Consider the following 27466-nt stretch of genomic DNA (forward strand, 5'->3'; position numbering starts at 1 on the left):
AGATTCAATGAAATCCTTAATAAAATACCGATGGCATTTTTCACAGAGCTAGAACAAATGATCCTAAAATTTGTATGGAATCACAACAGACCCAAATAGCCAAAGCAATCTTGAGAAAGAAGAACAAAGCAGGAGGTATCACACTCCCTGATTTCAAACTATACTACAAAGCTATAGTAGTCAAAACAGTATCATGCTGGCACAAAAAGAGACACATAAATCAATGGAACAGAAAGAGAGCCCAGAAATAAACCCATGCTTATATGGTCAATTAATCTGTGACAAAGGAGGAAAGAATATACAATGGGGAAAAGATAATCTCTTCAATAAATGCTGTTGGGAAAACTGTACAACTTCATGCAAAAGAATCAAACTGGACACTTTCTTACACTGCATACAAAAATAAACTTGAAATGGATTAAAGACTTAAATGTAAGACCTGAAATTTTAAAACTTCTAGAAGAAAAGAGGCAGTATGCTCTTTGACATTGATCTTAGCAATATTTTTTGAATATTTCTCCTCAGGCAAGTGAGATAAAACCAAAAATAAACAAATGGGACTAAATCAAACTAAAAAGCTTTGCATAGCAAAGAAAACCATCAACAAAATGAGAAAACAACCTACTGATTGGGATAAAATATTTGCAAACAATATATCCAATAAGAGCTTAATATCCAACATATATAAAGAACTCAAATGACTCAACATTACAAAAACAAACAAACAAACAAACCTAACAATCCAATTAAAAAATGGGCAGAGAACCTGAATAGACATTTTTCCAAAGAAGATATACAGATGGCCAAGAGACATATGAAAAGATGCTCAACGTCACTAATCACCAGGGAAATGCAAATCAAAACCACAATGAGATATCATTCACACCTCTCCAAAGGGCTATCATCAAAAAGATAGCAAATAACAAGTGTTGCTGAGGGTGTGGAGAAGAAAGAACCCTCTAGCACTGTTGGTGGGAATGTAAATTGGTGCAGCCACTATGGAGAACAGTGTGATTTCTCAAAAAATTAAAAATAGAACTACCAAATGATCCAGCAATGCCACTTCTAGATGTTTACCCAAGGAAAACTTAAACACTAATTCAAAAAATAAAAGCACCCCTATTTTCAATTAGCATTATTAACAATAGTCAAGATATCGAAGCAACCTAAGTGCCTACTGATAGATGAATGAATAAAGAAGATGTAGTATATGTACACAATGGAATATTTACAGCCATAAAAAAGAATGAAATCTTGCCATTTGCAACAATATGGATGGAACTAGAGAGTATTACGCTAAGTGACATAAGTCAGACAAAGACAAATATCATATTACTTATGTGTGGAACCTAAAAACCAAAACAAATGAACAAACGGAACAAAAACAGACCCATAGATGCAGAGAACAAACTGGTGATTGCCAGAGGCAAAGGGAGTTTGGGGGTTGTGCGAAATAAGTGAAGGGGATTAAGAGGAACGAACTTCCAGTTATAAAAAAAGTCACAAGGATGTAATATACAGCATAAGGAATATGGTCAGTAATATTGAAATAACATTGTATGGGAATAGATGGTTACTTTTTGAGTCGATCATTTCATAATGTATTTAAATATCAAATAACTACTGTACGCCTGAAACTAACATAATATTGTATGTCAACTATACTTCAATTAAAAAAAAAAAGAAAAAGGGAAAAAAAAGAAAATAAATTTACTGCAAATGTATTAAGTTATTCCAATAGTTCCTAGGACTCTATACCAAGGGAAAAAAATACAAACATGAAGGAAATGTGCCAAGATTTCTCCTAAGCATTGTTTAAAACAGTGAAAAGTTGGAAACAACACATTATTTTTTTAAATGCAAATGTTTAAGGAAATGTGATACACCCATTAATGGAATATTTAGGAGACACTGATGTTCATAAAGAATGGGAAAATTTTTACCAGTAAATTAAAATGCAGGATACTGTGTTTATAGTACAACTATATTAAATATGTCTGTAACACTATCTAAAGTTATCTATATTTATATAATATATATTATATATATTTATAAAAGTAGTGGATGAGATTAAATGAAATGTTTGCGCTTGGGTGGTGAAAGTCTGGACAGTTTTATTTTTTCTATTTTTCTTTATTTTCTAAATTTTCTAAACTCTATAAATTTGATTTTCAAATATGGGAAACTAGTGATATATGCTGCATTTTTATGCTCTTACTTTTTAAAAGATTTATTTAACTGGTTCTTGAATTCATTTGAAGATGTGTTGACAGCTGTATCTTCTGTTACAATTGCTGAGGTCGCACGTGACAATAAGGAAGTTCAGGATGCTATGGCTATGGAAGGAGCCATTCCTCCTCTGGTGGCTCTTTTTATAGGAAAACAACTTAGTGTTCAAGTGAAGGGTGCAATGGCTGTGGAAGCACTGGCAAGTTACAACCCTGCTATTCAGAGAGCATTTCTGGAAAAATCATTAAGTAAATATCTTTTAAAACTCCTCAAGGTAGGAATTTTATGATTCCTTTTCATTTTTCTTAGATAAAGCATTCAATATTGAATTTAGTTAAGTGAAAAGAAAACTAAAACTAATGCTAGAATAAACATTTTATCAAACATACATTCCTACGGTATTCAATAAATCCTCATTGACTGAATGGAATACTTTTTTAAATAGGCGTTTCAAATAGACGTTAAGGAACAAGGAGCTGTAGCACTTTGGGCCTTGGCAGGACAAACACTAAAACAGCAAAAGTATATGGCAGAACAGATTGGATACAACTTTATAATAAATATGCTTTTATCACCATCAGCTAAAATGCAGTATGTTGGTAAGTTATTTTCTATGCATAAATCTGTACAATATAGAACAGGACATTGGAATATCACACGTTTCTTGCTTTTCGTTGCCAGGAGGTGAAGCAGTCATAGCGCTAAGTAAGGACAGCAGGATACACCAAAATCAAATATGTGAAGGGAATGGAATTGCACCACTGGTTCGCTTACTAAGGATTAGTAAAATAGCTGAAGGAACACTTCTGAGTGTCATCAAAGCAGTGGGATCCATCTGTATTGGTTTGTACGTTTATTCTCAGTTTTAAAAATATCAGTAAATACTTCTCTTCCTCTCTGTCCCTACTGTTGCAGCCCTTAACCATATTTAATCTGTTATTATAATGTTTTTATTTCTCCAAGACCTTAATGAGTAAAAGTGGTGTAGTTAAGCGTATTGTATCAGTCTTGCTCTTGAGTTCTGGTTAGAATGAGAAATGAGGACCATGAGCCTTGGCTATTTTGACTTAAAGGAATCTCCTTTTTTAAGTTAAGAGAAAAATATTTCTTATTTTGAATCTCAGGAACTATATGTTTTTGAAGGTATAGAAGTGTTTCTAATGCTGCGGCACATTTTTCGATTCCAGTCTCTTTCTGTAATGATTCTTTGTTTACATAGTGGCCACTAGGTCTAGTTGTTCCTTTCTTTGCAGAGGAATTAACCTTTTGGGATATCTGAAAAATGTTGTGGAATTGTTGGTGATTGACTTACCAAAAATAAAAAATCAGGTTCTTTGCTGACCTGCATGAATGTATGGGACTGACTGAGACTGCTTCCTGTAGGCAAGAGAAAAAAAAACCTAAAACTTTATTTCTAGTCCATTGTATTTCCAGAAAAAAAAAAAAAATTCTAGCTGAAGAACATAGGACTTGGTTTCAAAAAAATTTTTTTTCCTTTTTTCTTAGAAAAGCTACTTTACTGAAATTCACTAACTGCTTGCAGGCAATCAAGTCAGGCAAGATAATTTTGTTGTTGTTGTTGTTGTTTTAGCCAGAGTCTATGGTACAAATTATTTCTAAAATTCTGGTAAATGATAACACAAATACAAAGATAACTGATATACATGTGTGTTTTCAATTTCTTCTCATTAGTTCACTTCAAAGCTGTCCACATTTGCCATAGACAAGTTCTTGCCATAGACAAGAACTACAGAAAAAAACTCTTGCTTTCAAACTCACCAACTTAGACTCTTTACACACACATACCCCTTCCTTTTTCTTCTTCATCATGTTCATGTTTTCTTCTATACCCTTGAACATATAGAACATATTTAAAATAGCTGTTTTAACATCCCTGTAACTAGTTCCAGCATATCTGTTATTTCTGGGTCTCTTGCTATTGGCTGATTTTTTTCTTGATTATGAATCATATTTTCCTGCTTCTTTGCACACCTAAAGTTTTTAAAATGTGAGTTTTTAAAAAAAAGTGATATTGAAATACAATTTACATATAAGAAGATATTTAAATAAAATAATAGAATAAAATATTAAATACATTATTTAGAGTGTACAGTTTGATGAGTTTTGACATATGTATTCAGCACTGACACCATCAGCACAATCAAGTAAGTGAATATAATCATCACCTCCAAACGTTTCATTGTCCCTTCCTAATTCCTCCCTCTTTGCACCCCATCCCCAGATAACCACTGATCTGGTTTTTTTTTCTTATGATCTGAGAATGGCTTTATTGTATTTTACATATTAAAACATAAGCTTCTGATTTTTTTCTTTAAAAAATAATGTGCTGATTTGAATTCATGGCATGGATCCTAACAGTACAAAATTACTTTTAAAATTTGATATTAAATGATCTCTACCACTGATTTATTTTGTATCACTATAGATTAGTTTGCATTTTCTAGAATTTTATGTAAATGGAATTACACATGTGTACTTTTTTCTTGCTTCTTTCACTCAGCATAATTATTTTGACATTCATCCATATTATTGTATCAAATATCAATAAAATACTTCTCTTTCAGTGCTGAGTAGTATTCCATTGTATGGTGTGATGGTTAATTTTATGCCTTATGATATACATACATACATACATATATATCCCATTGGTTCTCTTCCTTTGGAAAACCCTAATGCTTATGGATATATTATGATTTGTTTACCCATGCACCCATTGATGGACATTTGGATTGTTTCCTGTTTCTTGCTATATTGTAAATAAAACTGTTACGAACATTTGTGTTCAAGTTTTGGTATAGACATGTTTTCATTTCTCGTGGGTAAACATCTAGAAGTAGGATTGCTGGGTCATATGGTAGGTGCATGTTTAACTTTTGAGGAAACTGCCAGATTGTTTTTCAAAGTAGTGTTACCACTTTGCACTTCTACAAGCTGTGTGTGAGTTCCAGTAGCTTCCCATCCTCATCAACATTTAGTATGGTAATTTTATTATTGTAGTGGATATGTAGTAAATCTTATTGTGGTTTTAATTAGCATTTTCCTAATGACTAATGATGTAGAGCATCGTTTCATGTGTTTATTTGTCATTTGTGTATCTTCTTTGGTAAAGTGTCTTTTCAAATATTTTGCCCATTTTTTACATTGTGTTGTCTTGAATTGTAAGCATTCTTTATAAATTCTAGATACAGCTCTTTTTTTGTTGTTGTTAGATGTATGTTTTTCATAAATTTTCTTCCAGTCTGTGGTATCTTTCCATTTTTGTAACAGGGTCTTTTGAAGAGGTGAAGTTTTAAAATTTTGATGAAGTCCAATTCATTGATTTAAAAATTGTTCTGTTTGTAGGTTTTGTGTCCTCTTTAAGAACTCTCTGCTAAACCCAAGATCATAAAGTTTTTCTGTTTTCCTCTATATTTTGATGTATGATACATTTTGAGTTGGCTGAGATTCATTTTCTCACATATGGCTGCCCAATTGCTTCCGCATCATTTATTGAAAAGATTATCTTTTCCTCCATTGAATTAGCTAGGCACTTTTGTCAAAAATCAATTGACTAGATATTTGTGGGTCTATTTCTTGACTTTTTATTCAGTTCTATTTAACTATTTGTCTATCTTTACGTTATACTCACTGTCTTAATTACTGTAGACTTACTGTAAATCTTGAAAGCAGATAGCATTAAGTCCTTCGACCTTGCTGTTGTTTTTCAAAGCTGTTTTGGCTGTTTCAGGTCCCTTGTATTTCCATATAATTTAAAAAATTAACCTGCCACTTTCTAAAAAAGATCCTTCTGTTATTTTGATTGGAATTGCATGGAATCTATAAGTAAATTTGGGGAGAACATGCATCCCATTAATATCACGTTTTGTAATCCATAAACACGGTATATTTCTCCATTAATTGGGCCTTCTTTAATATCTCCCAGCAATGTTTTATAGTTGCCAATGTACAACTCTTGCACATTTTTTGCCAGTTTTACCTTAGGTATTTCATATTTTAAAATCATGCATAAGAAATTTTGATTGAATGCTGGGCATTGTGAGTTTTAAATTGATATATGCTGGATCTTATTGTTTTCCTTTAAAGAGAGTTAGGCTTTATTCTGGCATGCAGTCATTTTAGTTGGGATCAAATTGATCCTTTTGCACCTAGCTTTTAACCTTTCCTAGGACAAGTCTAGAGCAGCCTTTACTTTGGAACTAACTTAACCCTGTGCTTTTGAGATGATTCCTTTCAGAGGACTCAATCTCTTTGTATAGTCCCGTGTATTATGAGGTATCTACACTCTGGCCAGTAGGAACACAAACCATCCCTAGACAAGTGTGAGCTCTGAGAATTGTTTAGCCTACTGCTTGTAGTGATTCTTTTCCCAACTTAATTTTTGAGTTCCATTCCATTATTAACATGTGAAGATTCAGTCAGAGATTTGAGGGTGTTCATCTTATAACACCACCATCATCATTATAATCATCATTATTAAAAATAGTAGTTTTTTTGAAACCCACCTCCAGCATCTTCACCCCTTGAAATCTCCCTACCTACTCCTTTTCCACCTACTCTGAAGTGAGCAATACCTCTTCTGTGCTTCAAGTGTACTTTTCTAACCTCTGTCAAAGCACTTATTGCATGGTATTGAAATCATATATTTAGATAGTCGCTCACCCTATAAAATATAAACTCCTTGAGGGTAGAGAATCTAATTCCTTCTTTTAGCCCTACCTCCTACCTCAGTGCCTGGTGTACCAGGCATTCAATACCTGTCGGTTGGATGAAGAATATTCATGTAATTAGTGTTTGTGTACATCCCCTGGTGGCCAGTGACGGGGGAGTAGGGGACAAGGAAGCCAGAGTATTCTTTGCTCCTTCTATATTTCCCTTAGTCCCTTCAAACTTCCCCAGGTCATAATAAGTGGGTGGTTTCTCTTCATTGTTCATAAAGGACCCCAATCTTGTATTTATATTTAAGTATGTAAACCCATTGCATATGTGTTGTGACATTTATTGGCAAAAGAACAAAATTTAAATTGTTTGTGCATGTCCACTAGAAAGAGATGATTTGAGTTTCTTCATTGAGATTAGACCTGAAATTTAAAGTAGTATGTTTAAAAGGAGAAGTAAGATTATCTTTTTAGTATGTGTATTTAAGGAATCCAGAAATTTAACCAGGTGACTACTCGAGTTATTTTTATAAAAACAAACTTTTTATGGAAAACAGTAGCAACTATAAGCTGAAGTACCTTGTACATAATAATTTTTTAATAAATGATAGCTATTACATTATTATTCCCTGATAGTCCAGCACTTCTAATTTCTTTGTTCTGTGACTATTAGAAAACCATCTACACTTCTAACAGTAAATTTTCCATGTTTATCCACTTTGCCTTTTAAAAAATTAGTTAAGGTTAAATAGTGTCAATATAGCATTTCTTTTTGTAGTTTACCAACCATATTACGCTAGGACACATTATCAACCAAATATGTTGAGCTATGTTTGACTTTACCATTTTCAAGATGGAAAAAATATTATCTCATGGAGTTGTGGATTCTTACAGGTGTCGCCCATACAAGCAATCCCATTAGTCAACAATTTGTTGTAGAAGAAAATGCCTTTCCAGTACTTATCCAACTACTGAGAAATCACCCTTCTCCTAACATTAAGGTATATATAAGATTTTTTTGTGTGATATAGTAAAAATTAACATAAATGACTTTTTAAGAATAATTTGTATCTTTAGGCAAACTCACAAGTATAATAAAAATACTTAACCTTTTAAACAAAATCTTAGAAGTTTTAAACAAAAAAGTTGCTACAAAGACAGTAGCAAAGATACCACTAAATTTTATTAAAATGTGCTTTCTTCAAATATAATAAGAAAGTCTCATGTCCTTACTCATCAAAGAAGTTTTATTCCTCAGATATTTGATTATTCATAGAATTTCTTCCCTACTTCCTCAGATATTGGTTGCTAAAACTGGGTGGGGATGATGAGGATGTGTGATTTGTGTAGCAAAATTTCTCAAATATAAGTGAATCCTGTCAGTGCCACACCATCAATACAGCCCTGCCGTCTACAAAGCAGTCTGTGTTGTCCGGCAGCAAAAGTTATCTCAAGGGTGGACACTGCTAGGTATTACTATGAGTTGTTGAGGAGTCATTCACTCTTCCATTTACTTCTAGTAAAATGCCTTTAATAAAACGACATTCACATCTATTCAAATCCTTTACCAAGGTTTTAGAAATTCAGGACGTCTATACTTGGCCAGACAGAAATTATAAGGACAAGAAATATATTTTCTCTTCAAAATTTGGTATGTGCTTTGCTGGAAATGAGAAAATAAAAATAACATAGGAGGAAAATATATAAGTAAACATAGCATTGTTTATTTTAAGGAATGTGTTTATTATCAGAAGAGATGTCATAAGTTATCTGGCTTTTCTTGCTGTGAAAGAGATTATTTCATTACAGGAATTGATTAGGGAAACAAAAAAAAGAGGCATATGCTAGCAATTTTTTGGCTGGAATTATATGCAAAAACTGCAATGACGTTTACAAATAACTTTCACAAGAGAAAGGAAAATTCCACATAAAAATACATTTTTATTTTAAAATGTGCATTTTCATGGCCAGTTTACTTCAACTGCATCTATCTGTATTTCAGTATATATTTTCACTGAGTTCTTAAACTTGTTAAAACAAAACATAAATACATTTTGATACTTCTCCTCAAGATTCTATAGTAATTTCGCAATAATAATCATGCTTTTCAAATTCACACTTTTCATAGAAATGCATGGTGTAGCACTTAAAAAATTTGTCTACTGAGCCCAATAATAAACAAGGTTCATTAACAACCTCCTTAAATGACTACAGAACTAGAAGAGGAAAACTTCCTCAGGTTTTTCCTATCTGCCAATGTTTTGCTTCAGTTGAAGGCATTCTATTAAAGCGTCACAACTCAATGGTCAGTAGCTAACAAGCAGTTCAGAACAGCTTTTTAATTCATGCTAGGAAATTAAAAAAACCTTTTTTTAGATGTAGAAGGAATGCAACTATGCACTTAAGAGAAACTTCTTCACATGTCCTGCAGGCCCTTGTTGCCTCCCCCTATGCCCTCAAATGGAGCTTTGTGATTGTGCAGCACACAGAAGGATATTTTCTCAGCTGTTAAAAATTATAAGGGACATTTCTCCAGAAGTTGTAAATGCCACTCTCTAAATACTAGTCAGAGAGATGGAATTAATGGATTTTATGGTATCTTTGAATTGGTATATCCTATATAAATATTTGTATAATGAAATATATCATTTGATAAACCATGAGTGAAAAATAATTTTTGAAAATCACATTTTTAGGTTGAAGTGGCATTTTCCTTGGCATGCATTGTCCTAAGGAATGATCAGTTACAGAACGAATTACAAGAAAATGAAGGATTTAATTATGCTGATGTCCTTTATCTTCTTCACTCACAAGATAAGGTAATAACTATACAAAATATTAGAGCTCATTTAGAAGAAAATGATTTTTAGACTACATCCTCAAAATTTCATCTAGTCTTTTTCATGGCAATATTCAAATATATTATTTAAGAAATGTAAAATCTCTCTGGTGGGTTGTTAGTTTGTAATGATGGAATAATATTGTTCCATATTTTTCATAGTTGTCATATTTCATCTTGAAATGTAAATCTTTTTTTAATGTGCAGAGTCTCATTTTTTTAATATCTTTATTGGAGTATAATTGCTTTACAATGTTGTGTTAGTTTCTGCTGTATAACAAAGTGAATCAGCTATATGTACATATATGCCCATATCCCCTCCCTCTTGTGTCTCCCTCCCACCCTGCCTATCCCACCCCTCTAGGTGGTCGCAAAGCACCGACCTGAGCTCCCTGTGCTATGCAGCTGCTTCCCATTAGCTATCTATTTTACATTTGGTAGTGTATATATGTCAATGCTACTCTCTCACCTCGTCCCAGCTTACCCTTCCCCCTCCCCGTGTCCTCAAGTCCATTCTCTACGACTGCATCTTTATTCCTGTCCTGCCCCTACGTTCATCAGAACCACTTTTTTTTTTTTTTCAGATGCCATATATATGTGTTAGCATATGGTATTTGTTTTTCTCTTTCTGACTTACTTCACTTTGTATGACAGACTCTAGGTCCATCCACCTCACTACAAATAACTCAGTTTCATTTCTTTTTATGGCTGAGTGATATTCCATTGTATATATGTGCCACATTTTCTTTATCCATTCGTCTGTCGATGGACACTTAGGTTGCTTCCATGTCCTGGCTATTGTAAATAGTGCTGCAATAAACATTGGGGGTGCATGTGTCTTTTTGAATTATGGTTTTCTCAGGGTATATGCCCAGTAGTGGGATTGCTGGGTCATATGGTAGTTCTATTTTTAGTTTTATAAGGAACCTCCATACTGTTCTCCATAGTGGCTATATCAGTTTACATTCCCACCAACAGTGCAAGAGGGTTCCCTTTTCTCCACACCCTCTCCAGCATTTATTGTTTATAGATTTTTTGATGATGGCCATTCTGACCTGTGTGAGGTGATACCTCATTGTAGTTTTGATTTGCTTTTCTCTAATGATTAGTGATGTTGAGCATCCTTTCATGTGTTTTTTGGCAATCTGTATGTCTTCTTTGGAGAAATGTCTATTTAGGTCTTCTGCCCAGTTTTGGATTGGGTTGTTTGTTTTTTTGATATTGAGCTGCATGAGCTGCTTGTAAATTTTGGAGATTAATCCTTTGTCAGTTGCTTCACCTGCAAATATTTTCTCCCATTCTGAAATGTAGCAATTTTAATGCTTGGTGAAGAGCCAAAAAACAAATATTTTTGGATGCATCAAAGTTTAACCTAATTTTATGACCTTTCAAAACTCAGTCATCCACTTCTTACCCAGTATTCTAGAGTGGTGGTTCTCAAACTATTTGTGATAAAGGAATAGCCATTTTTTCAGCAATCTGTTATGGGGAAATAATTTTAAAGCAACCAAATTTTTTTTTTAATTAATTAATTTATTTATTTTTGGCTGCATTGGTTCTTCATTGCTGTGTGCGGGCTTTCTCTAGTTGTGGTGAGTGGGGGACACTCTTTGGGGGGCCTCTCGTTACGGTGGTTTCTCTTTGTTGCAGAGCACAGGCTCTGGGCATGCAGGCCTCAGAAGTTGTGGCACATGAGCTCTAGAGCACAGGCTCAGCAGTTGTGGCGCATGGGCTTAGTTGCTCCGCAGCACGCGGGATCTTCCTGGACCAGGGCTCGAACCCGTGTTCCCTGCATTGGCAGGCAGACTCCTAACCACTGTGCCACCAGGGAAGTCCCTAAAGCAACCAAATTTTAAATTTTGAAATAATTTTAGACTTTCCATAAATTTGCAAAAATAGTACAGAGTGTTCTGGCTATCCTTCATACAGCTTTCCTGGATGTCAACCAGGAAATTAACATTGATACAATACTATTAGCTAATCTGCAGACTTCATTTTAAATTTTGCCAGTTTCTCACCAATGTCATTTTCCTATTCCAGAATTCAATCCAGGATCCCACATTGCATCTAGTTATCATGTCTCTTTAGTCTCCTTTAATCTGTGACAGTCCTTTGTCTTTCATGATTTTCTGTCTTTCATGATTGTGATATTTTTGATGAGTCCAGGCCAGTTATTTTGTAGAATGTCCCTCAGTTTATCTGATGTTTCTCACAGTTAAACTGAGGTTATGCATTTTGGCAAGAATACCATAGTCTTCACGCACTTTCCCAGTGCATCATTTCAGGGGTACATGTTGATATACCTTATAATTGGCAATGTTAACTTTGGGTGCCTGATTAAAGTGGTGTCTGGCATATTTCTCCACTGTAAAGTTATTGTTCTTCCCTTTGTAATTAACAAGTATCTTGAGGTGAGACGCTTTGAGACTATGGAAATATTCTGTTTTGCATCGTACTTTTGCTCACCAATTTTAGGATCCACTGATGCAATAATAATTACTCTGGCATCTGCCTAATGGCGATTTTTTAAAAACTTTCCCTTCTTTATTAATTTATTAACTGGTATTTAACTGTAAGGAAGAGCTGTTTCTTTTAAATGTCTATTCTCAGTTTCTATAATCCTGTTGTCAACGATTTTGTGGACTATCACTGGTCCATGGGCCACACTAACCCTAGAGAAATAGAGAAACTCCCAAACTTTTGTTATCTACAGTGCATTTAGCAATAAGGGGAGAGAATTGCCAACTATGTCTCTCTCAGTTCTGGGAGGTTTTGAGGAAGGAATAAGGATTGTAAGGGGGAGAAATGAAGTCATTGCATTAATTTTTTTAAATACAGAATTTTACTCTAGTGTAGTACACAAAAAAGATGGAGAAGTGCTGCTGTAATATGGGCAAAAATAGGATGAGAGATTCATGTCTGACTGACTTTCTAAGCCACATTTCTTCCTTCTCCACTCTGTTCCTTCCACACTTTACTCTCATTACCCTATTCCTCAGGGACATGCATCTTCTCCCTTTCCTTCTACTGCCCATTCCACTCTCAATCATTCTACTTTTCCTCCAAGATTGTTACCACCTGCTTCACTCTCTGGACACTATTCTCTGGACACTATTCCTTTGTACCTAATACTTTTCTTCTTGCCTGTGACCAGGTGACTACTTTGTAAGTACATTATATTTTTTTCAGTTTTTTGATTTTATGTATTTTTTTATACAGCAGGTTCTTATTAGTCATCAATTTTATACACATCAGTGTATACATGTCAAGCCCAATCGCCCAATTCAGCACACCACCATCCACCCCTCCCCGTGGCTTTCCCCCCTTGGTGTCCATACGTTTGTTCTCTACATCTGTGTCTCAACTTCTGCCCTGCAAACTGGTTCATTGGTACCATTTTTCTAGGTTCCACATACATGCGTTAATATACGATATTTGTTTTTCTCTTTCTGACTTACTTCACTCTGTATGACAGTCTCTAGATCCATCCACGTCTCAAAAAGTGACCCAATTTCGTTTGTTTTTATGGCTGAGTAATATTCCATTGTATATATGTATCACATCTTCTTTATCCATTCATCTGTCGATGGGCATTTAACTTGCTTCCATGTCCTGGCTATTGTAAATAGTGCTGCAATAAACATTAGGGTGCACATGTGTCTTTTTGAATTACGGTTTTCTCTGGGTATATGCCCAGTAGTGGGATTGCTGGGTCATATGGTAATTCTATTTTTAGTTTTTTAAGGAACCTCCATACTGTTCTCCATAGTGGCTGTATCACTTTACATTCCCACCAACAGTGCAAGAGGGTTCCCTTTTCTCCACACCCTCTCCAGCATCTGTTGTTTGTAGATTTTCTGATGATGCCCATTCTAACTGGTGTGAGGTGATACCTCGTTGTAGTTTTGATTTGCATTTCTCTAATAATTAGTAATGTTGAGCAGCTTTTCATGTGCTTCTTGGCCATCTGTATGTCTTCTTTGGAGAAATGTCTATTTAGGTCTGCTGCCCATTTTTGGATTAGGTTGTTTGTTTCTTTAATATTGAGCTGCATGAGCTATTTATATATTTTGGAGATTAATCCTTTGTCTGTTGATTTGTTTGCAAATATTTTCTCCCATTCTGAGAGTTGTCTTTTCATCTTGTTTATGGTTTCCTTTGCTGTGCAAAAGCTTTGAAGTTTCATTAGGTCCCATTTGCTTATTTTTGTTTTTATTTCCATTACTCTAGGAGGTGAATCAAAAAAGATCTTGCTGTGATTTATGTCAAAGAATGTTCTTCCTAAGTTTTCCTCTAAGAGTTTTATAGTGTCCGGTCTTACATTTAGGTCTCTAATCCATTTTGAGTTTATTTTTGTGTATGGTGTTAGGGAGTGTTCTAATTTCATTCTTTTGCATGTAGCTGTCCAGTTTTCCCAGCACCACTTATTGAAGAGACTGTCTTTTCTCCATTGTATATCCTTGCCTCCTTTGTCATAGATTAGTTGACCATAGGGGCATGGGTTTATCTCTGGGCTTTCTATCCTATTCCATTGATCTATATATCTGTTTTTGTGCCAGTACCATACTGTTTTGATTACTGTAGCTTTGTACTATAGTCTGAAGTCAGGGAGTCTGATTCCTCCAGCTCCGTTTTTTTCCCTCAAGACCACTTTGGCTATTCGGGGTCTTTTGTGTCTCCATACAAATTTTAAGATTTTTTGTTCTAGTTCCATAAATAATGCCATTGGTAATTTGATAGGGATTGCATTCAATCTGTAGATTGCTTTGGGTAATATAGTCATTTTCACAATATTGATTCTTCCAATCCAAGAACATGGAATATCTCTCCATCTGTTGGTATCATCTTTAATTTCTTTCATCAGTGTCTTAGAGTTTTCTGCATACAGGTCTTTTGTCTCCCTAGGTAGGTTTATTCCTAGGTATTTTATTCTTTTTGTTGCAATGGTAAATGGGAGTGTTTCCTTAATTTCTCTTTCAGATTTTTCATCATTAGTGTATAGGAATGTGAGAGATTTCTGTGCATTAATTTTGTATCCTGCAACTTTACCAAATTCATTGATTAGCTCTAGTAGTTTTCTGGTGGCATTTTTAGGATTCTCTATGTATAGTATCATGTCATCTGCAAACAGTGACAGTTTTACTTCTTCTTTTCCAATTTGTATTCCTTTTATTTCTTTTTCTTCTCTGATTGCCATGGCTAGGACTTCCAAAACTATGTTGAATAATAGTGGTGAGAGTGGACATCCTTGTCTTCTTCCTGATCTTAGAGGAAATGGTTTCAGTTTTTCACCACTGAGAATGATGTTTGCTGTGGGTTTGTCGTATATGGCCTTTATTATGTTGAGGTAGGTTCCCTCTATGCCCACTTTCTGGAGAGTTTTTATCATAAGTGGGTATTGAATTTTGTCAAAAACTTTTTCTGCATCTATTGACATGATCATATGGTTTTTATTCTTCAATTTGTTAATATGGTGTATCACATTGATTGATTTGCGTATATTGAAGAATCCTTGCATCCCTGGGATAAATCCCACTTGATCATGGTGCATGATCCTTTTAATGTGTTGTTGGATTCTGTTTGGTAGTATTTTGTTGAGGATTTTTGCATCTATATTTATCAGTGATATTGGTCTGTAATTTTCTTTTTTTTTTTTTTATAGTATCTTTGTCTGGTTTTGGTATCAGGGTGATGGTGGCCTCATAGAATGAATTTGGGAGTGTTCCTTCCTCTGCAGTTTTTTGGAAGAGTTTGAGAAGGATGGGTGTTAGCTCTTCTCTAAATGTTTGATAGAATTCACCTGTGAAGCCATCTGGTCCTGGACTTTGGTTTGTTGGAAGATTTTTAAGCATAGTTTCAATTTCATTACTTGTGATTGGTCTGTTCGTATTTTCTATTTCTTCCTGGTTCAGTCTTGGGAGGTTATACCTTTCTAAGAATTTGTCCATTTCTTCCAGGTTGTCCATTTTATTAGCATAGAGTTGCTTGTAGTAGTCTCTTAGGATGCTTTGTATTTCTGCAGTGTCTGTTGTAACTTCTCCTTTTTTGTTTCTAATGTTATTGATTTGAGTCCTCTCCCGCTTTTTCTTGATGAGTCTGGCTAATGGTTTATCAATTTTGTTTATCTTCTCAAAGAACCAGCTTTTAGTTTTATTGATCTTTGCTACTGTTCTCTTTGTTTCTATTTCATTTATTTCTGCTCTGATCTTTATGATTTCTTTCCTTCTGCTAACTTTGGGTTTTGTTTGTTCTTCTTTCTCTAGTTCCTTTGGGTGTAAGGTTAGATTGTTTATTTGAGATTTTTCTTGTTTCTTGAGGTAGGCTTGTGTAGCTATAAACTTCCCTCTTAGAACTGCTTTTGCTACATCCCATAGGTTTTGGATCGTCGTGTTTTCATTGTCATTTGTCTCTAGGTATTTTGTGCTTTCCTCTTTGATTTCTTCAGTGATCTCTTGGTTATTTAGTAACGTATTGTTTAGCCTCCATGTGTTTGTGTTTTTTTATGTTTTTTTCCCTGTAATTCATTTCTAATCTCATAGCGTTGTGGTCAGAAAAGATGCCTGATATGATTTCAATTTTCTTAAATTTACTGAGGCTTCATTTGTGACCCAAGATGTGATCTATCCTGGAGAATGTTCCATGCGCACTTGAGAAGAAAGTGTAATCTGCTGTTTTTGGATGGAATGTCCTATAAATGTCTATTAAACCTATCTGGTCTATTGTGTCATTTAAAGCTTCTGTTTCCTTAATTATTTTCATTTTGGATGATCTGTCCATTGCTGTAAGTAAGGTGTTAAAGTCCCCCACTATTAATGTGTTACTGTTCATTTCCTCTTTTATAGCTGTTAGCAGTTGCCTTATGTATTGAGGTGCTCCTATGTTGGGTGCATATATATTTATAATTGTTATATCTTCTTCTTGGATTGATCCCTTGATCATTATGTAGTGTCCTTCCTTGTGTCTTGTAACATTCTTTATTTTAAAGTCTATTTTATCTGATATGAGTATTGCTACTCCAGGTTTCTTTTGATTTCCCCTTGCATGGAATATCTTTTTCCATCCCCTCACTTTCAGTCTGTATGTGTCCCTAGGTCTGAAGTGGGTCTCTTGTAGACAATATATATATGGGTCTTGGTTTTGTATCCTTTCAGCAAGCCTGTGTCTTTTGGTTGGAGCATTTAATCCATTCACATTTAAGGTAATTATCGATATGTATGTTCCTATGACCATTTTCTTAATTGTTTTGGGTTTGTTTTTGTAGGTCCTTTTCTTCTCTTGTGTTTCCCACTTAGAGAAGTTCCTTTAGCATTTGTTATAGAGCTGGTTTGGTGGTGCTGATGTCTCTTAGCTTTTGTTTGTCTGTAAAGCTTTTGATTTCTCCATCGAATCTGAATGAGATCCTTACCGGGTAGAGTAATCTTGGTTGTAGGTTCTTCCCTTTCCTCACTTTAAATATGTCATGCCACTTCCTTCTGGCTTGTAGAGTTTCTGCTGAGAAATCAGCTGTTAACCTTATGGGAGTTCCCTTGTATGTTATTTGTCGTTTTTCCCTTGCTGCTTTCAATAATTTTTCTTTGTCTTTAATTTTTGCCAGTTTGATTACTATGTGTCTCGGCGTGTTTCTCCTTGGGTTTATCCTGTATGGGACTCTCTGTGCTTCCTGGACTTGGGTGGCTATTTCCTTTCCCATGTTAGGGAAGTTTTTGACTCTAATCTCTTCAAATATTTTCTCTGGTCCTTTCTCTCTCTCTTTTCCTTCTGGGACCCCTATAATGCGAATGTTGTTGCGTTTAATGTTGTCTCAGAGGTCTCTTAGGCTGTCTTCATTTCTTTTCATCCTTTTTTCTTTATTCTGTTCCGCAGCAGTGAATTCCACCATTCTGTCTTCCAGGTCACTTATCCGTTCTTCTGCCTCAGTTATTCTGCTATTGATTCCTTCTAGTGTAGTTTTCATTTCAGTTATTGTATTGGTCATCTCTGTTTGTTTGTTCTTTAATTCTTCTAGGTCTTTGTTAAACATTTCTTGCATCTTCTCTATCTTTGCCTCGTTTTTCCGAGGTCCTGGATCATCTTCACTATCATTATTCGGAATCCTTTTTCTGGAAGGTTGCCTATCTCCACTTCATTTAGTTGTTTCTCTGGGGTTTTATCTTGTTCCTTCATCTGGTATATAGCCCTCTGCCTTTTCATCTTGTCTGTCTTTCTGTGAATGTGGTTTTTGTTCCACAGGCTGCAGGATTGTAGTTCTTCTTGCTTCTGCTGTCTGTGCTCTCTCCTTTCTAATTTTTCAGTAAGTCCCGGCCTTCCTGGGCGAGGAGGGGCGATGACCTGCATCGCCCCTCCTTCTCGGACTACTTTTCTTTGTTGCTGGAGTTTCGGGGGAGGGGAGGGAGAAGGCGGAAAAGTTCGACGCTGGGGCAGTGAAGGCCTGCGAAGACCCAGGAGAGGGGCTGCAGAGAGTGTTCAGGCCTCCAGGTCCCGCCCTGCTGTCCCAGCCACCACCACCGCCGCTGCCTGGGGCCCAGGGCCTCGGTGGCGCTTGCTCTGCTCCTGCGCCGTGAGCTCTCGGGAGCCGACCAGTACATAATTTTTATTATGGAAAATTTCAATCAGAAAAAGAAAGACAAAGTAGCATAATGAACTCAAATATTCTCATGACCTAGCTTCAGCAGTTATCAACTCATGGTCAATCTTATTTATATATTCCCTCACTTCCCCTATATTACTTTTGAAGCAAATCTCAGGCATCATATAATTTTATCTGTAAATATTTCAGTATGTACCTATAGCATTTTTATATGATTAAGAGCAGCAGCAGAAGAAAACTCACTAAGATTAATGGTTCTCTCACACTAAGATTAACGGTTCTCTCTCTCTGTACTACCATGTTCAAATAAAATATTAAAAATAAGATTTAGTGATAAGATTGTATATTTTGGGTCTTTCTAGAAGATGGACCATACTTGTTAATCTTTGGCAAGTGGACTGCCAAAGGGAGAATTGGCTTTTGCTCTGTTTACCCACTCCCAGAATGTTAAAATGCGATTTTTAAAAGGAAATCATTTTTCTTTTATTCTCCCTTAGAATATAGTACAGTAGAAGTTTTGTAAAATTTGTACTTATTTTAAGAAATGACAGATATCTCACAATGCATAAAATTCAATATATACCATGCTATACAAGAGAAGTTTTGATTTATCAACTCTATTTCAAAATATTGAAATAAAAATATGTTGAAACAAAAGTTGAAGGTTAATGAAATTGTGGAGTTTCCTATTACCATTTAGGTATTCATTTGCATAATCAGTAATCTAACATTCCGTTTAAAAAGTAAAATTTTTTCTCTTTTCTTCTCCCTGATACCACAACCTAATTCTCTGTTTTATCTGTTCAATAACATTCTGGGGTAACTCTATTATCTGTTTTCTCCAATAACGTCGTATTTTACTCCCAGAGATACGAATGAAATGTTTCTTAATATGCAAGAATTCAAAACCTATTACCTTGAGTAACATGGCAAATGAAGTAAGTTAAAGATAATGCATGTTTCTCCTATTTCTAGGATATTTGTTTAAGAGCAGGCTATGCGTTAACCCTTTTTGCCTTCAATAGTCGCTTTCAACAATACTTAATATTGGAAAGTGGAATAATGACCATATCAACTTTTGAACCTTTTCTTGAATCAACATTTGAAACTGAGAAGGCAATGGCAGCTTTTCAGGTATAAAATTGAAGGTTAAAACTTCAAATCAATATGTCTTTTTAGTGAAAACTGAAAAAGTAGAAAAAACTTTGGATCTGGAAAAATGTTTACGCTTTTGTAAAATTCACAGTATTTTTTACACCAGTCCGTTCCTCACCTCATAAAAACTCCAGTATCTGTGAGGATTTCTTAATTTATACAGAATTTTACAAGTCACAAGGCATTTTGGTCTTTATATCTCATCTGATGCTTATAACAACCCTATCAGATTGATAGAAATATAGTATTATTTTCATCACCCCTATTTTACAAAGAAATAGGTAGAGAAACATGGTAGTGTCCAAGACAAGTTTTCTAACTGCAGATCTTTAGCTGATGACCTAATTCTTCAATCGTGTAGACAACCTTATGTATCTGGATTCTTCTTGGTCTTATTCTTTTTCTATCCTATGACCTTTAGAAGTATTTTCTATGAACCCATACTTCAACAATGCAAAAGTTGCAGACATCGTAGAAAGAATAATATGGCCTACGATGGTCACTGCAGTGATCAGATAGGGATATGTACTCTAGGTCCTCCCCACACAGCTCGCTTCTCATTGAATCATACCAAATTACCCCTCTTACTTTTCCAAGAAGTATCCCCTCAGAAATAAAAGGTTAATTACAGAAGCTGAGTAGAAAATGTTCAATGATTCTATGCCTCTTTTTTGTTTTTAGATTATTATATTAGCTAAAGTCATTATAGATGTGGACCACATTACTTTGACTGCAAGAGGTGTTACTATTTTAGTTGATAGTCTATATTCAGTTCATTCCACTACTATTGTCTTGACAGGTAAGAAATAACTAGAAGCTAATCATATCCACCTAAAACTATTTACCAAAAATTTTTTTGGTAATCTGAGCAATAATAAAGTAATAAGCCTGATATTCTGTCACACAGTTTGAAGAATGAACTCATATAAGTCTACATGGAACTCCAGAGTTAAGCCTACATGGAACAATGAAAGTCTACTCTGCACCCCAAATAGAACCTTTCTGATTTCCTAATTACTTTTTTGAACCCCTAATTATTTTTTCCAGAATGTAAGATGAGAATTCAACTATGAGCTACCAACAGCAAAATTTATACACTGATTTATAATAATACTGACAGACTTATACTGATAACCTCTGTCTGGTTTCCTTTTGACTAATTGTGCATATTTGTCTAATATTTAAGAGTTCTCTATGTTGCTATGCAATATAGGAAAGCAAAATGGCCCAACAGAGTTCTTGACATAGTGCTAATTGTGTGACTATATCTATCTAGACCTAACTCTCCAGATGAATACATTAGTTCTCTTGATCTGTCATGCTCAATACAACATAAAACAGTATCAAAATGACAGCCATATGGAGTGACAACTACCAAAAAATAAAGTATTTGTTTTTTTAACTGAAATGGATTACTGAACACAGTGAAGGAATCTCCACTTGCTGCCATAAAATTACATTTTTACGGAGTGTATTTACTTGGCATGGAAGGTAAATTCAAGCAAACAAAAAGTTTCTGATGAAAACTATCTAGGAAAAATACATGTTTAAAAGAAGGTATTAAATATATTTTTATCTAAATAACATTCTTAATTCAATGTCATAGTAATTCTATGACTCTGAAAAACAATTGTAGTGGGTTTCAGTTTTACTCCACAAACTCTTCTGTGCAAGAAATGCCATATTATTCTAGCTTTCAGATATTAATTTTCCCAGGCTGGTAGAAACAATCTCAAAAATTATTGGGCTTTCTCTGCACTCCACCATTGGAGTCATATTCATCTCCAGAGCTATATGCATGTCTGGGGTATCTCAAGCAAAGCCAGATATTCAGGCCTCAGGTATAATGTAAAATAAATGACATGCTCAAGTCCAAGTTGATATGGTTTCCAGAAGAGGTTCCAAAAGCATAAAATTTTGCAGAGACTGAGATTTCTGTTGCCAAGTGTCCAGTTTTCTACATACACCACTTAGCCATTCTTCACTCAGAGCTCCTGCTATCTCTGTTTTAGTCTTAGATTCTCTGCCCTTCCCCATTGGTTCCCCATTTCTTACTCCCTATCTTTAAAGACTCCTCTGTCCCTTCCCCCTAGCATAATGCCTTCTATAAACTCAGGCTTTTGAAAATATAAGCCTGAAAGAAAGGTTATCTTTAGACAATTTTTGCTCTAGGCCATACAACCCAGCCCTCCTCATCCTGAGGCAATAAATACAAAGGGCTTCCTGGCTAATAATGGAGGCTGGAAAAAAATACAAGGAGAACAAAAACTCAGTTAATACCTCAATAAAGTATCCACCCACAAATGTAAAAATACATTTATATCTTAAAATTTGTGTTACACCTATTCCAACACAGCAACAATATTGTGAAAGAATATCACACGAAAGCTCTAAAAATAAAACACGAATTCGAATGAAACAATCTTAAGTTCGTAGCTGCACATTTATTTAATTACTAGATCACTTTATTACTTCAATCTCAAAACATTTCTTTTTATGGCAAGAACTTCAATGATCATAAACTTCAATAAGCAATACATTACCTGGTTTTAAAATACCATTAAGCTCTTAACTCAAAGCCATCTGAATTGCAAAAAGGACATTAAATTTTCTTACAGTAGTTCAAACATTATGTTCATAGTCATTAAAACAAACCATAAAAGCTCAGAACAAAATATATTCTGAAGCCAAGAGGAAGAAAACCTCTGATTTTTCAAAATTCCCCACTCTTAAATAAACCTATTTAACTTTTACTGTTTGTGATAGAAAACCAAACCATAATTTTGGGGAAAGTTTATTCTACATTTAACACACATGCTTTTTCTCAGCAGGTCTTCATTAATAGAGATGTCTTGTGACTTAAACCTTTTTAAAGATTTTTTTGATGTGGACCATTTTTAAAGTCTTTATCGAATTTGTTACAATATTGCTTCTGTTTTATGTTTTGGTTTTTTGGCCGCAAGGCATGTGGGATCTTAGCTCCCCAACCAGGGATCTAACCCGCACCCCGTGCATTGGAAGGTGAAGTCTTAACCACTGGACCGCCGGGGAAGTCCCTCAAACCTTTTTTAATACTTTAATGTATGCAAGTGAATGAAAGCACAGTATATCAGTTTATACCAATTAAATAACACAGGCATTTTTTTTCTTGTTGTTTAATTTATAGGGAATTTAATAGCTACCCTGGCTCATTCTAGAGCTGGTATTCCAGAAGCATTTACCACATTAGGGACAATCCAACGGCTCTGCTATCATTTGTACTCAAGGCAAGAAGAGGTAAAAAAAAAAAAAAACAAAACAACAAAAAAAATTAATTAATTCGAAAATAGAATATTCTAAAATATAATTTGCCTCTCTCTCACTTCTGCGGGCTAATTTCTCCACAGGTTGAGTCTCATATAATAGTTCATATTACTAACTCAAAATCTGATGATTTTTCTAATACTACATTTGCCATTCACAATTCTGGTTTCCACAAAATGTGCACATTCATTTTAACTTCAATCTTTAAGATTCAGTCTACAAATAAGTACATGGATGATACAGAAATTTATAATTATTTATAAAATATTTTATAATTAAAATCATTGTCATTTCTATGATTATTTGTAGTGAATGAAAGTGGAATCCATTGGAAAATTTTCCTTACCTGCCAAACAGGGTTAGAGTGAGGGTACCTGAAGACGAGGCTGGCCATAGTAGTGTTTTGCCTCTGTTTCCTTTGCTTTTCCCACAGGGTCTAAGGCAGTATTTCTCCAACTTTAGGGTACAACAGAATCACCTGGAGGACTTGTTACACCATAGACTGCTGGGCTCCATTCACAAAGTTTCTGACCTAATACATCTGGTGTAGGCCCTAGAATTTGCATTTTTAACAAGTTCCCAGAAGCTGAGGCTGCTGGTCCAGAACCACTGTTCAAGGTGTGGAAGGTTTTTGGGCATATACAGCAGTCACTATGTCAACCTTCTGATACCCTGCATGGGCCTGGTTTATGTTCATTTCCTTGACATTTCTTATGCCACCATGAACAGATTCTCCTAAGAACTTCCCAGGAATATACTTTTATTAATTATATGAACAACCTAATTACTTAAGAGTCAAATGCAGAGGGTATTTCCTTCAAAGAAATAATTACTTTTTCTGGAGTCCCATGGCCTGATACTTGTGCTTGTTTCTTTGGTTTTGCCGTGGAAAATTGAGTTGCTTCCCTGAGCGGCTTATTTTTAACTTACTTTTATGCTATACTCTCTTACTTGGTTTCCTATATTACAATCACCTGTGCAGTTTTGAAAAGTCCCAATGTTCAGTTCAATGCACCCCAAAGTAATTAAATCAGTTTCTAGGGGATAGAATACAGACATGATTTTCATAGTTATCCAGGTGATTCCAATGCACAATGAAGACTGAGACCTACTGTCTTAGTTCAAACTCAAAGGTTCTTTTTTTTTTTAAATTAATTAATTAATTAATTAATTTTTGGCTGTGTCGGGTCTTCGTTTCTGTGCGAGGGCTTTCTCTAGTTGCGGCAAGTGCGGGCCTCTCACTATCGTGGCCTCTCTTGTTGCGGAGCACAGGCTCCAGATGCGCAGGCTCAGTAGTCGTGGCTCACGGGCCTAGTTGCTCCGCGGCATGTGGGATCTTCCCAGACCAGGGCTTGAACCCGTATCCCTTGCATTAGCAGGCAGACTCTCAACCACTGCGCCACCAGGGAAGCCCTCAAACTCAAAGGTTCTTACTTGGGCTGCCCATTAGAATCACCTGTGGCACTTTAAAAACAATACACAATGCCAGATTCTACTAAGAGAGTCTGTATTTAGTTGGTGGGCTTTTTTTTTTTAATCTCCTGGTGATTCTACAATGCAGTCAGGACTGAGAACAACTACCAGAAATCAATGGCAATTGACAGCCTTCCCTAAAAATATTGCTGGTATGCTTCCATCTATAGAGTGCCATCAGTTGACATACATATTTGCTATACATAGCTACAGAGACTTTCCTATGAAATATTTAATGAGAGCACTGGGTTAGATATTTTAAGAACAAAGCTCAATGGTTAAGGAGAAATTGTTTCCTCTTCATTTAGGTTCGCATGGCTTGCTCCAGTGCTCTTGGCTACTTAACTTACAATGCAAATGCTTTCCGAATCTTATTAAAGGAATGCAGGAATAAGCCTAATCAGTTCCTTCGTATAACAAAGAATATCAGCAGAGATGCAAGTATAAACCCAGCATTTTTAAAGGAATTTCAAATGCAACAAAGAGTGGGACTTCCTTCCTTAAGGTATTGTTTCTATATTTGAAGTTGCAGTAGTAAAATTACTGAGAGGAATTTTTAAGGAAGTTTAAGGAAGATCAGACATGGGGAACTGTCCTTGTTATGAATCTATGCATTGTAAAACAAACGATAAATTTCATTCTAAATGTCCATTGCCAAAGCCTGTTTTAATTCCGAGTTAGCAACAGAATTGTAAGTGCAGACAAGAATACAACCTGATCTTGGGGATCCTGTCTGGCTAGGATTATTATTATTATTATTTTTTTAAAGTTTTACTTGATTTTATTTATTTATTTATTTATTTTTGGCTGTGTTGGGTCTTCGGTTCGTGCGAGGGCTTTCTCCAGTTGCGGCAAGCGGGGGCCACTCTTCATCGCGGTGCGGGGACCTCTCTTCATCGCGGTGCGCGGGCCTTTCTCTATCGCGGCCCCTCCCGTCGCGGGGCACAGGCTCCAGACGCGCAGGCTCAGCAATTGTGGCTCACGGGCCCAGCTGCTCCGTGGCATGTGGGATCTTCCCAGACCAGGGCTCGAACCCGTGTCCCCTGCATTAGCAGGCAGATTCTCAACCACTGCGCCACCAGGGAAGCCCCCTGGCTAGGATTATTCATCTGCCTTTCAGAAAAGTTTCTGGAAGACTGGTTGCCTCCAAGTCTGATCCAGGAAGCCATTTTTTTGTAGACTGGGCTACATTTGAGAGCTCTGAGGCAACCAGGAATGCCACTATGACCTTGGCATCAAGTGGGACTCTTAGACTTAATCCAAAGCTAGGCCAAATTCCCAGGGCAGAAACAGGGCTAAATCAGACCCTGTGGTTCAAGTTATGGCAAAGTTTGCCAGGCATTTATTCAGACGATTTTGCCGCAGTGTTGTAGTTCTATCATGAACTTAAGTTTCTGAAAAAAGACAGAAGAGGAGAATCTCCTTACAATGGACATATTTTCTCTTCTTCTGTAATTGTAGCTGAATTACAAGTCTCTGCAAATAGTGCTATTTACATATAGGAAACAGAACTACTCAAGATATATTATTAACTCTACGATAATAGAGGAGAATAGGACCCAACAGCGTATCATGGTTCTATAAGTCAATTTTAAATATAGAGAAAAATGAGTGTATCTTCAGAGTCACTTTAATTTGAATTCTTTGAAAAACTGAAAACCCCAAACTGATTATCTAATTCTATATAATAAGCCAGGGAAAACTAAATTACAATTGCTTTGACAGTGTTAAAAATAATATTTACTGGTTCAAAAAATTAATTTAGTTTAAATAATGGAAGTATTATTTTACACAGTCACTCCCACAGCTAGCCCATACGGCAACTTTTTGGGAATTAGAAAAAGATGCCCCTTCCTCAGTACACTTTACTGCCATCCCCTGGAAAATGGCTGTAGTAACCATACAAATATACAGTGACTGTAAGGTGAATGGCACCCTCTGGAGTTGTGAACACTCAACTTTCAGGATTGTAAGCAGTAACAAGTGGTCAGTAAACTTATAGGAATGGCTACCAAGTGAGGTGGAACTGGTAAGCAAATAACAATTACTCCCATAACTAATAATAATTCTATGCACTCTCCTTAGAGCATTTACATAGACTATTCCCTTGAATTTTCATAACAATCCTGTAAAGGAATTTGATTTAAATGAAACTATGGGAAATGCACTAAAAGATTAAGTTCCACAAAATATTCCTTGATTCCACTACTGGAAACATAAAGTACATTGATTTTGGTTGGGATCACAACAGCATTGTTTTGGAGTATATTCCACTTCTCTATTCCCACACCCCTATTCAGCCCCAAGAATGGCAGATTAGAAGAGTCTTTGGATGTATAAATTTTGAAGCATGTAGAGCCATAATTTTACTGTTAACTGACCCTGCATGAAAGTACTCTGAGCCTAACAGTAGCTAGTTTCACGTGACCCTATAGCCATGAAGCTGACATATTGAATAGATCGGGGCCTGTCCCTCATTAAAGTTGACAACAGCAAATGTTCCTCATCAAATTAACCAGGAACACATTTGTGATAAGCAGTTTTAATATTTTAACTTTAATCAAGACTTACATTTTATTACCAGGGAAATTGTGTAACACCATATTTATATGTTACATGTACAGGATGATGATTAAAATAATACTTCTTTTAAAGCCACACACATCATATTAACTTAGGTATACCTTGTTATTCTTTGGCTTGAAACATTTCATAGGTATTACATTGTTTTGAAAATAAAGTTTAAATTTTCTCTTATTCTTAATACATAAAATGACCTGATCTTTATTCTCCAACCTTATCTCCCATCATGTCTCCAGATACCTTTAATTCCAATCACACCAGACTACTTAGTGCCCTTTGAACTTGCCATGCTGTTTTATAGTACTGTAATTTTTCATATCCTATTCCCTCTATCTGGAATACCCGCCCCCCACCTCATCCATTTAAAGACCTATTTTCTTCAGAACCTAACTGAAGTGTCTCTTCTTCCATGGAGCTTTCCCTGATCACTTAAGGCAGATTTACTCTTCCAAATGTTTTGGGTGATAAGCGAGTCAATGAGTGACAGAATGTAAAACACCTACAGGTAACATGCATAGTTAGTACAGGTAACGTATAAATTAGACCATTAGGCACTGAACATGGTACCTGGGTGTACTAAGTCTTTATATATATATCTAGTTTTTGTGATAAAAATGTTTT

At 35.5% G+C, this 27466-nt stretch overlaps 1 protein-coding gene across 1 annotated transcript in view; it reads left to right on the forward strand.

Moving 5' to 3' along the window:
• The window catches only part of ANKAR (ankyrin and armadillo repeat containing), a 68063-nt gene that overhangs the window by 39017 nt on the left and 1580 nt on the right, over positions 1-27466 (forward strand). The window contains exons 13-21 of the mRNA XM_057551344.1: positions 2229-2503; positions 2675-2828; positions 2911-3072; positions 7800-7906; positions 9602-9724; positions 19307-19465; positions 20168-20285; positions 22653-22762; positions 24571-24767. Of these exons, the coding sequence (XP_057407327.1) occupies positions 2229-2503; positions 2675-2828; positions 2911-3072; positions 7800-7906; positions 9602-9724; positions 19307-19465; positions 20168-20285; positions 22653-22762; positions 24571-24767 (1405 nt within the window). The remainder of the gene's footprint in view (positions 1-2228; positions 2504-2674; positions 2829-2910; positions 3073-7799; positions 7907-9601; positions 9725-19306; positions 19466-20167; positions 20286-22652; positions 22763-24570; positions 24768-27466) is intronic.

The sequence above is a fragment of the Balaenoptera acutorostrata genome, chromosome 8 (genome assembly GCF_949987535.1).
Source record: "Balaenoptera acutorostrata chromosome 8, mBalAcu1.1, whole genome shotgun sequence".
NCBI classification, from domain to species: Eukaryota; Metazoa; Chordata; class Mammalia; order Artiodactyla; family Balaenopteridae; genus Balaenoptera; species Balaenoptera acutorostrata.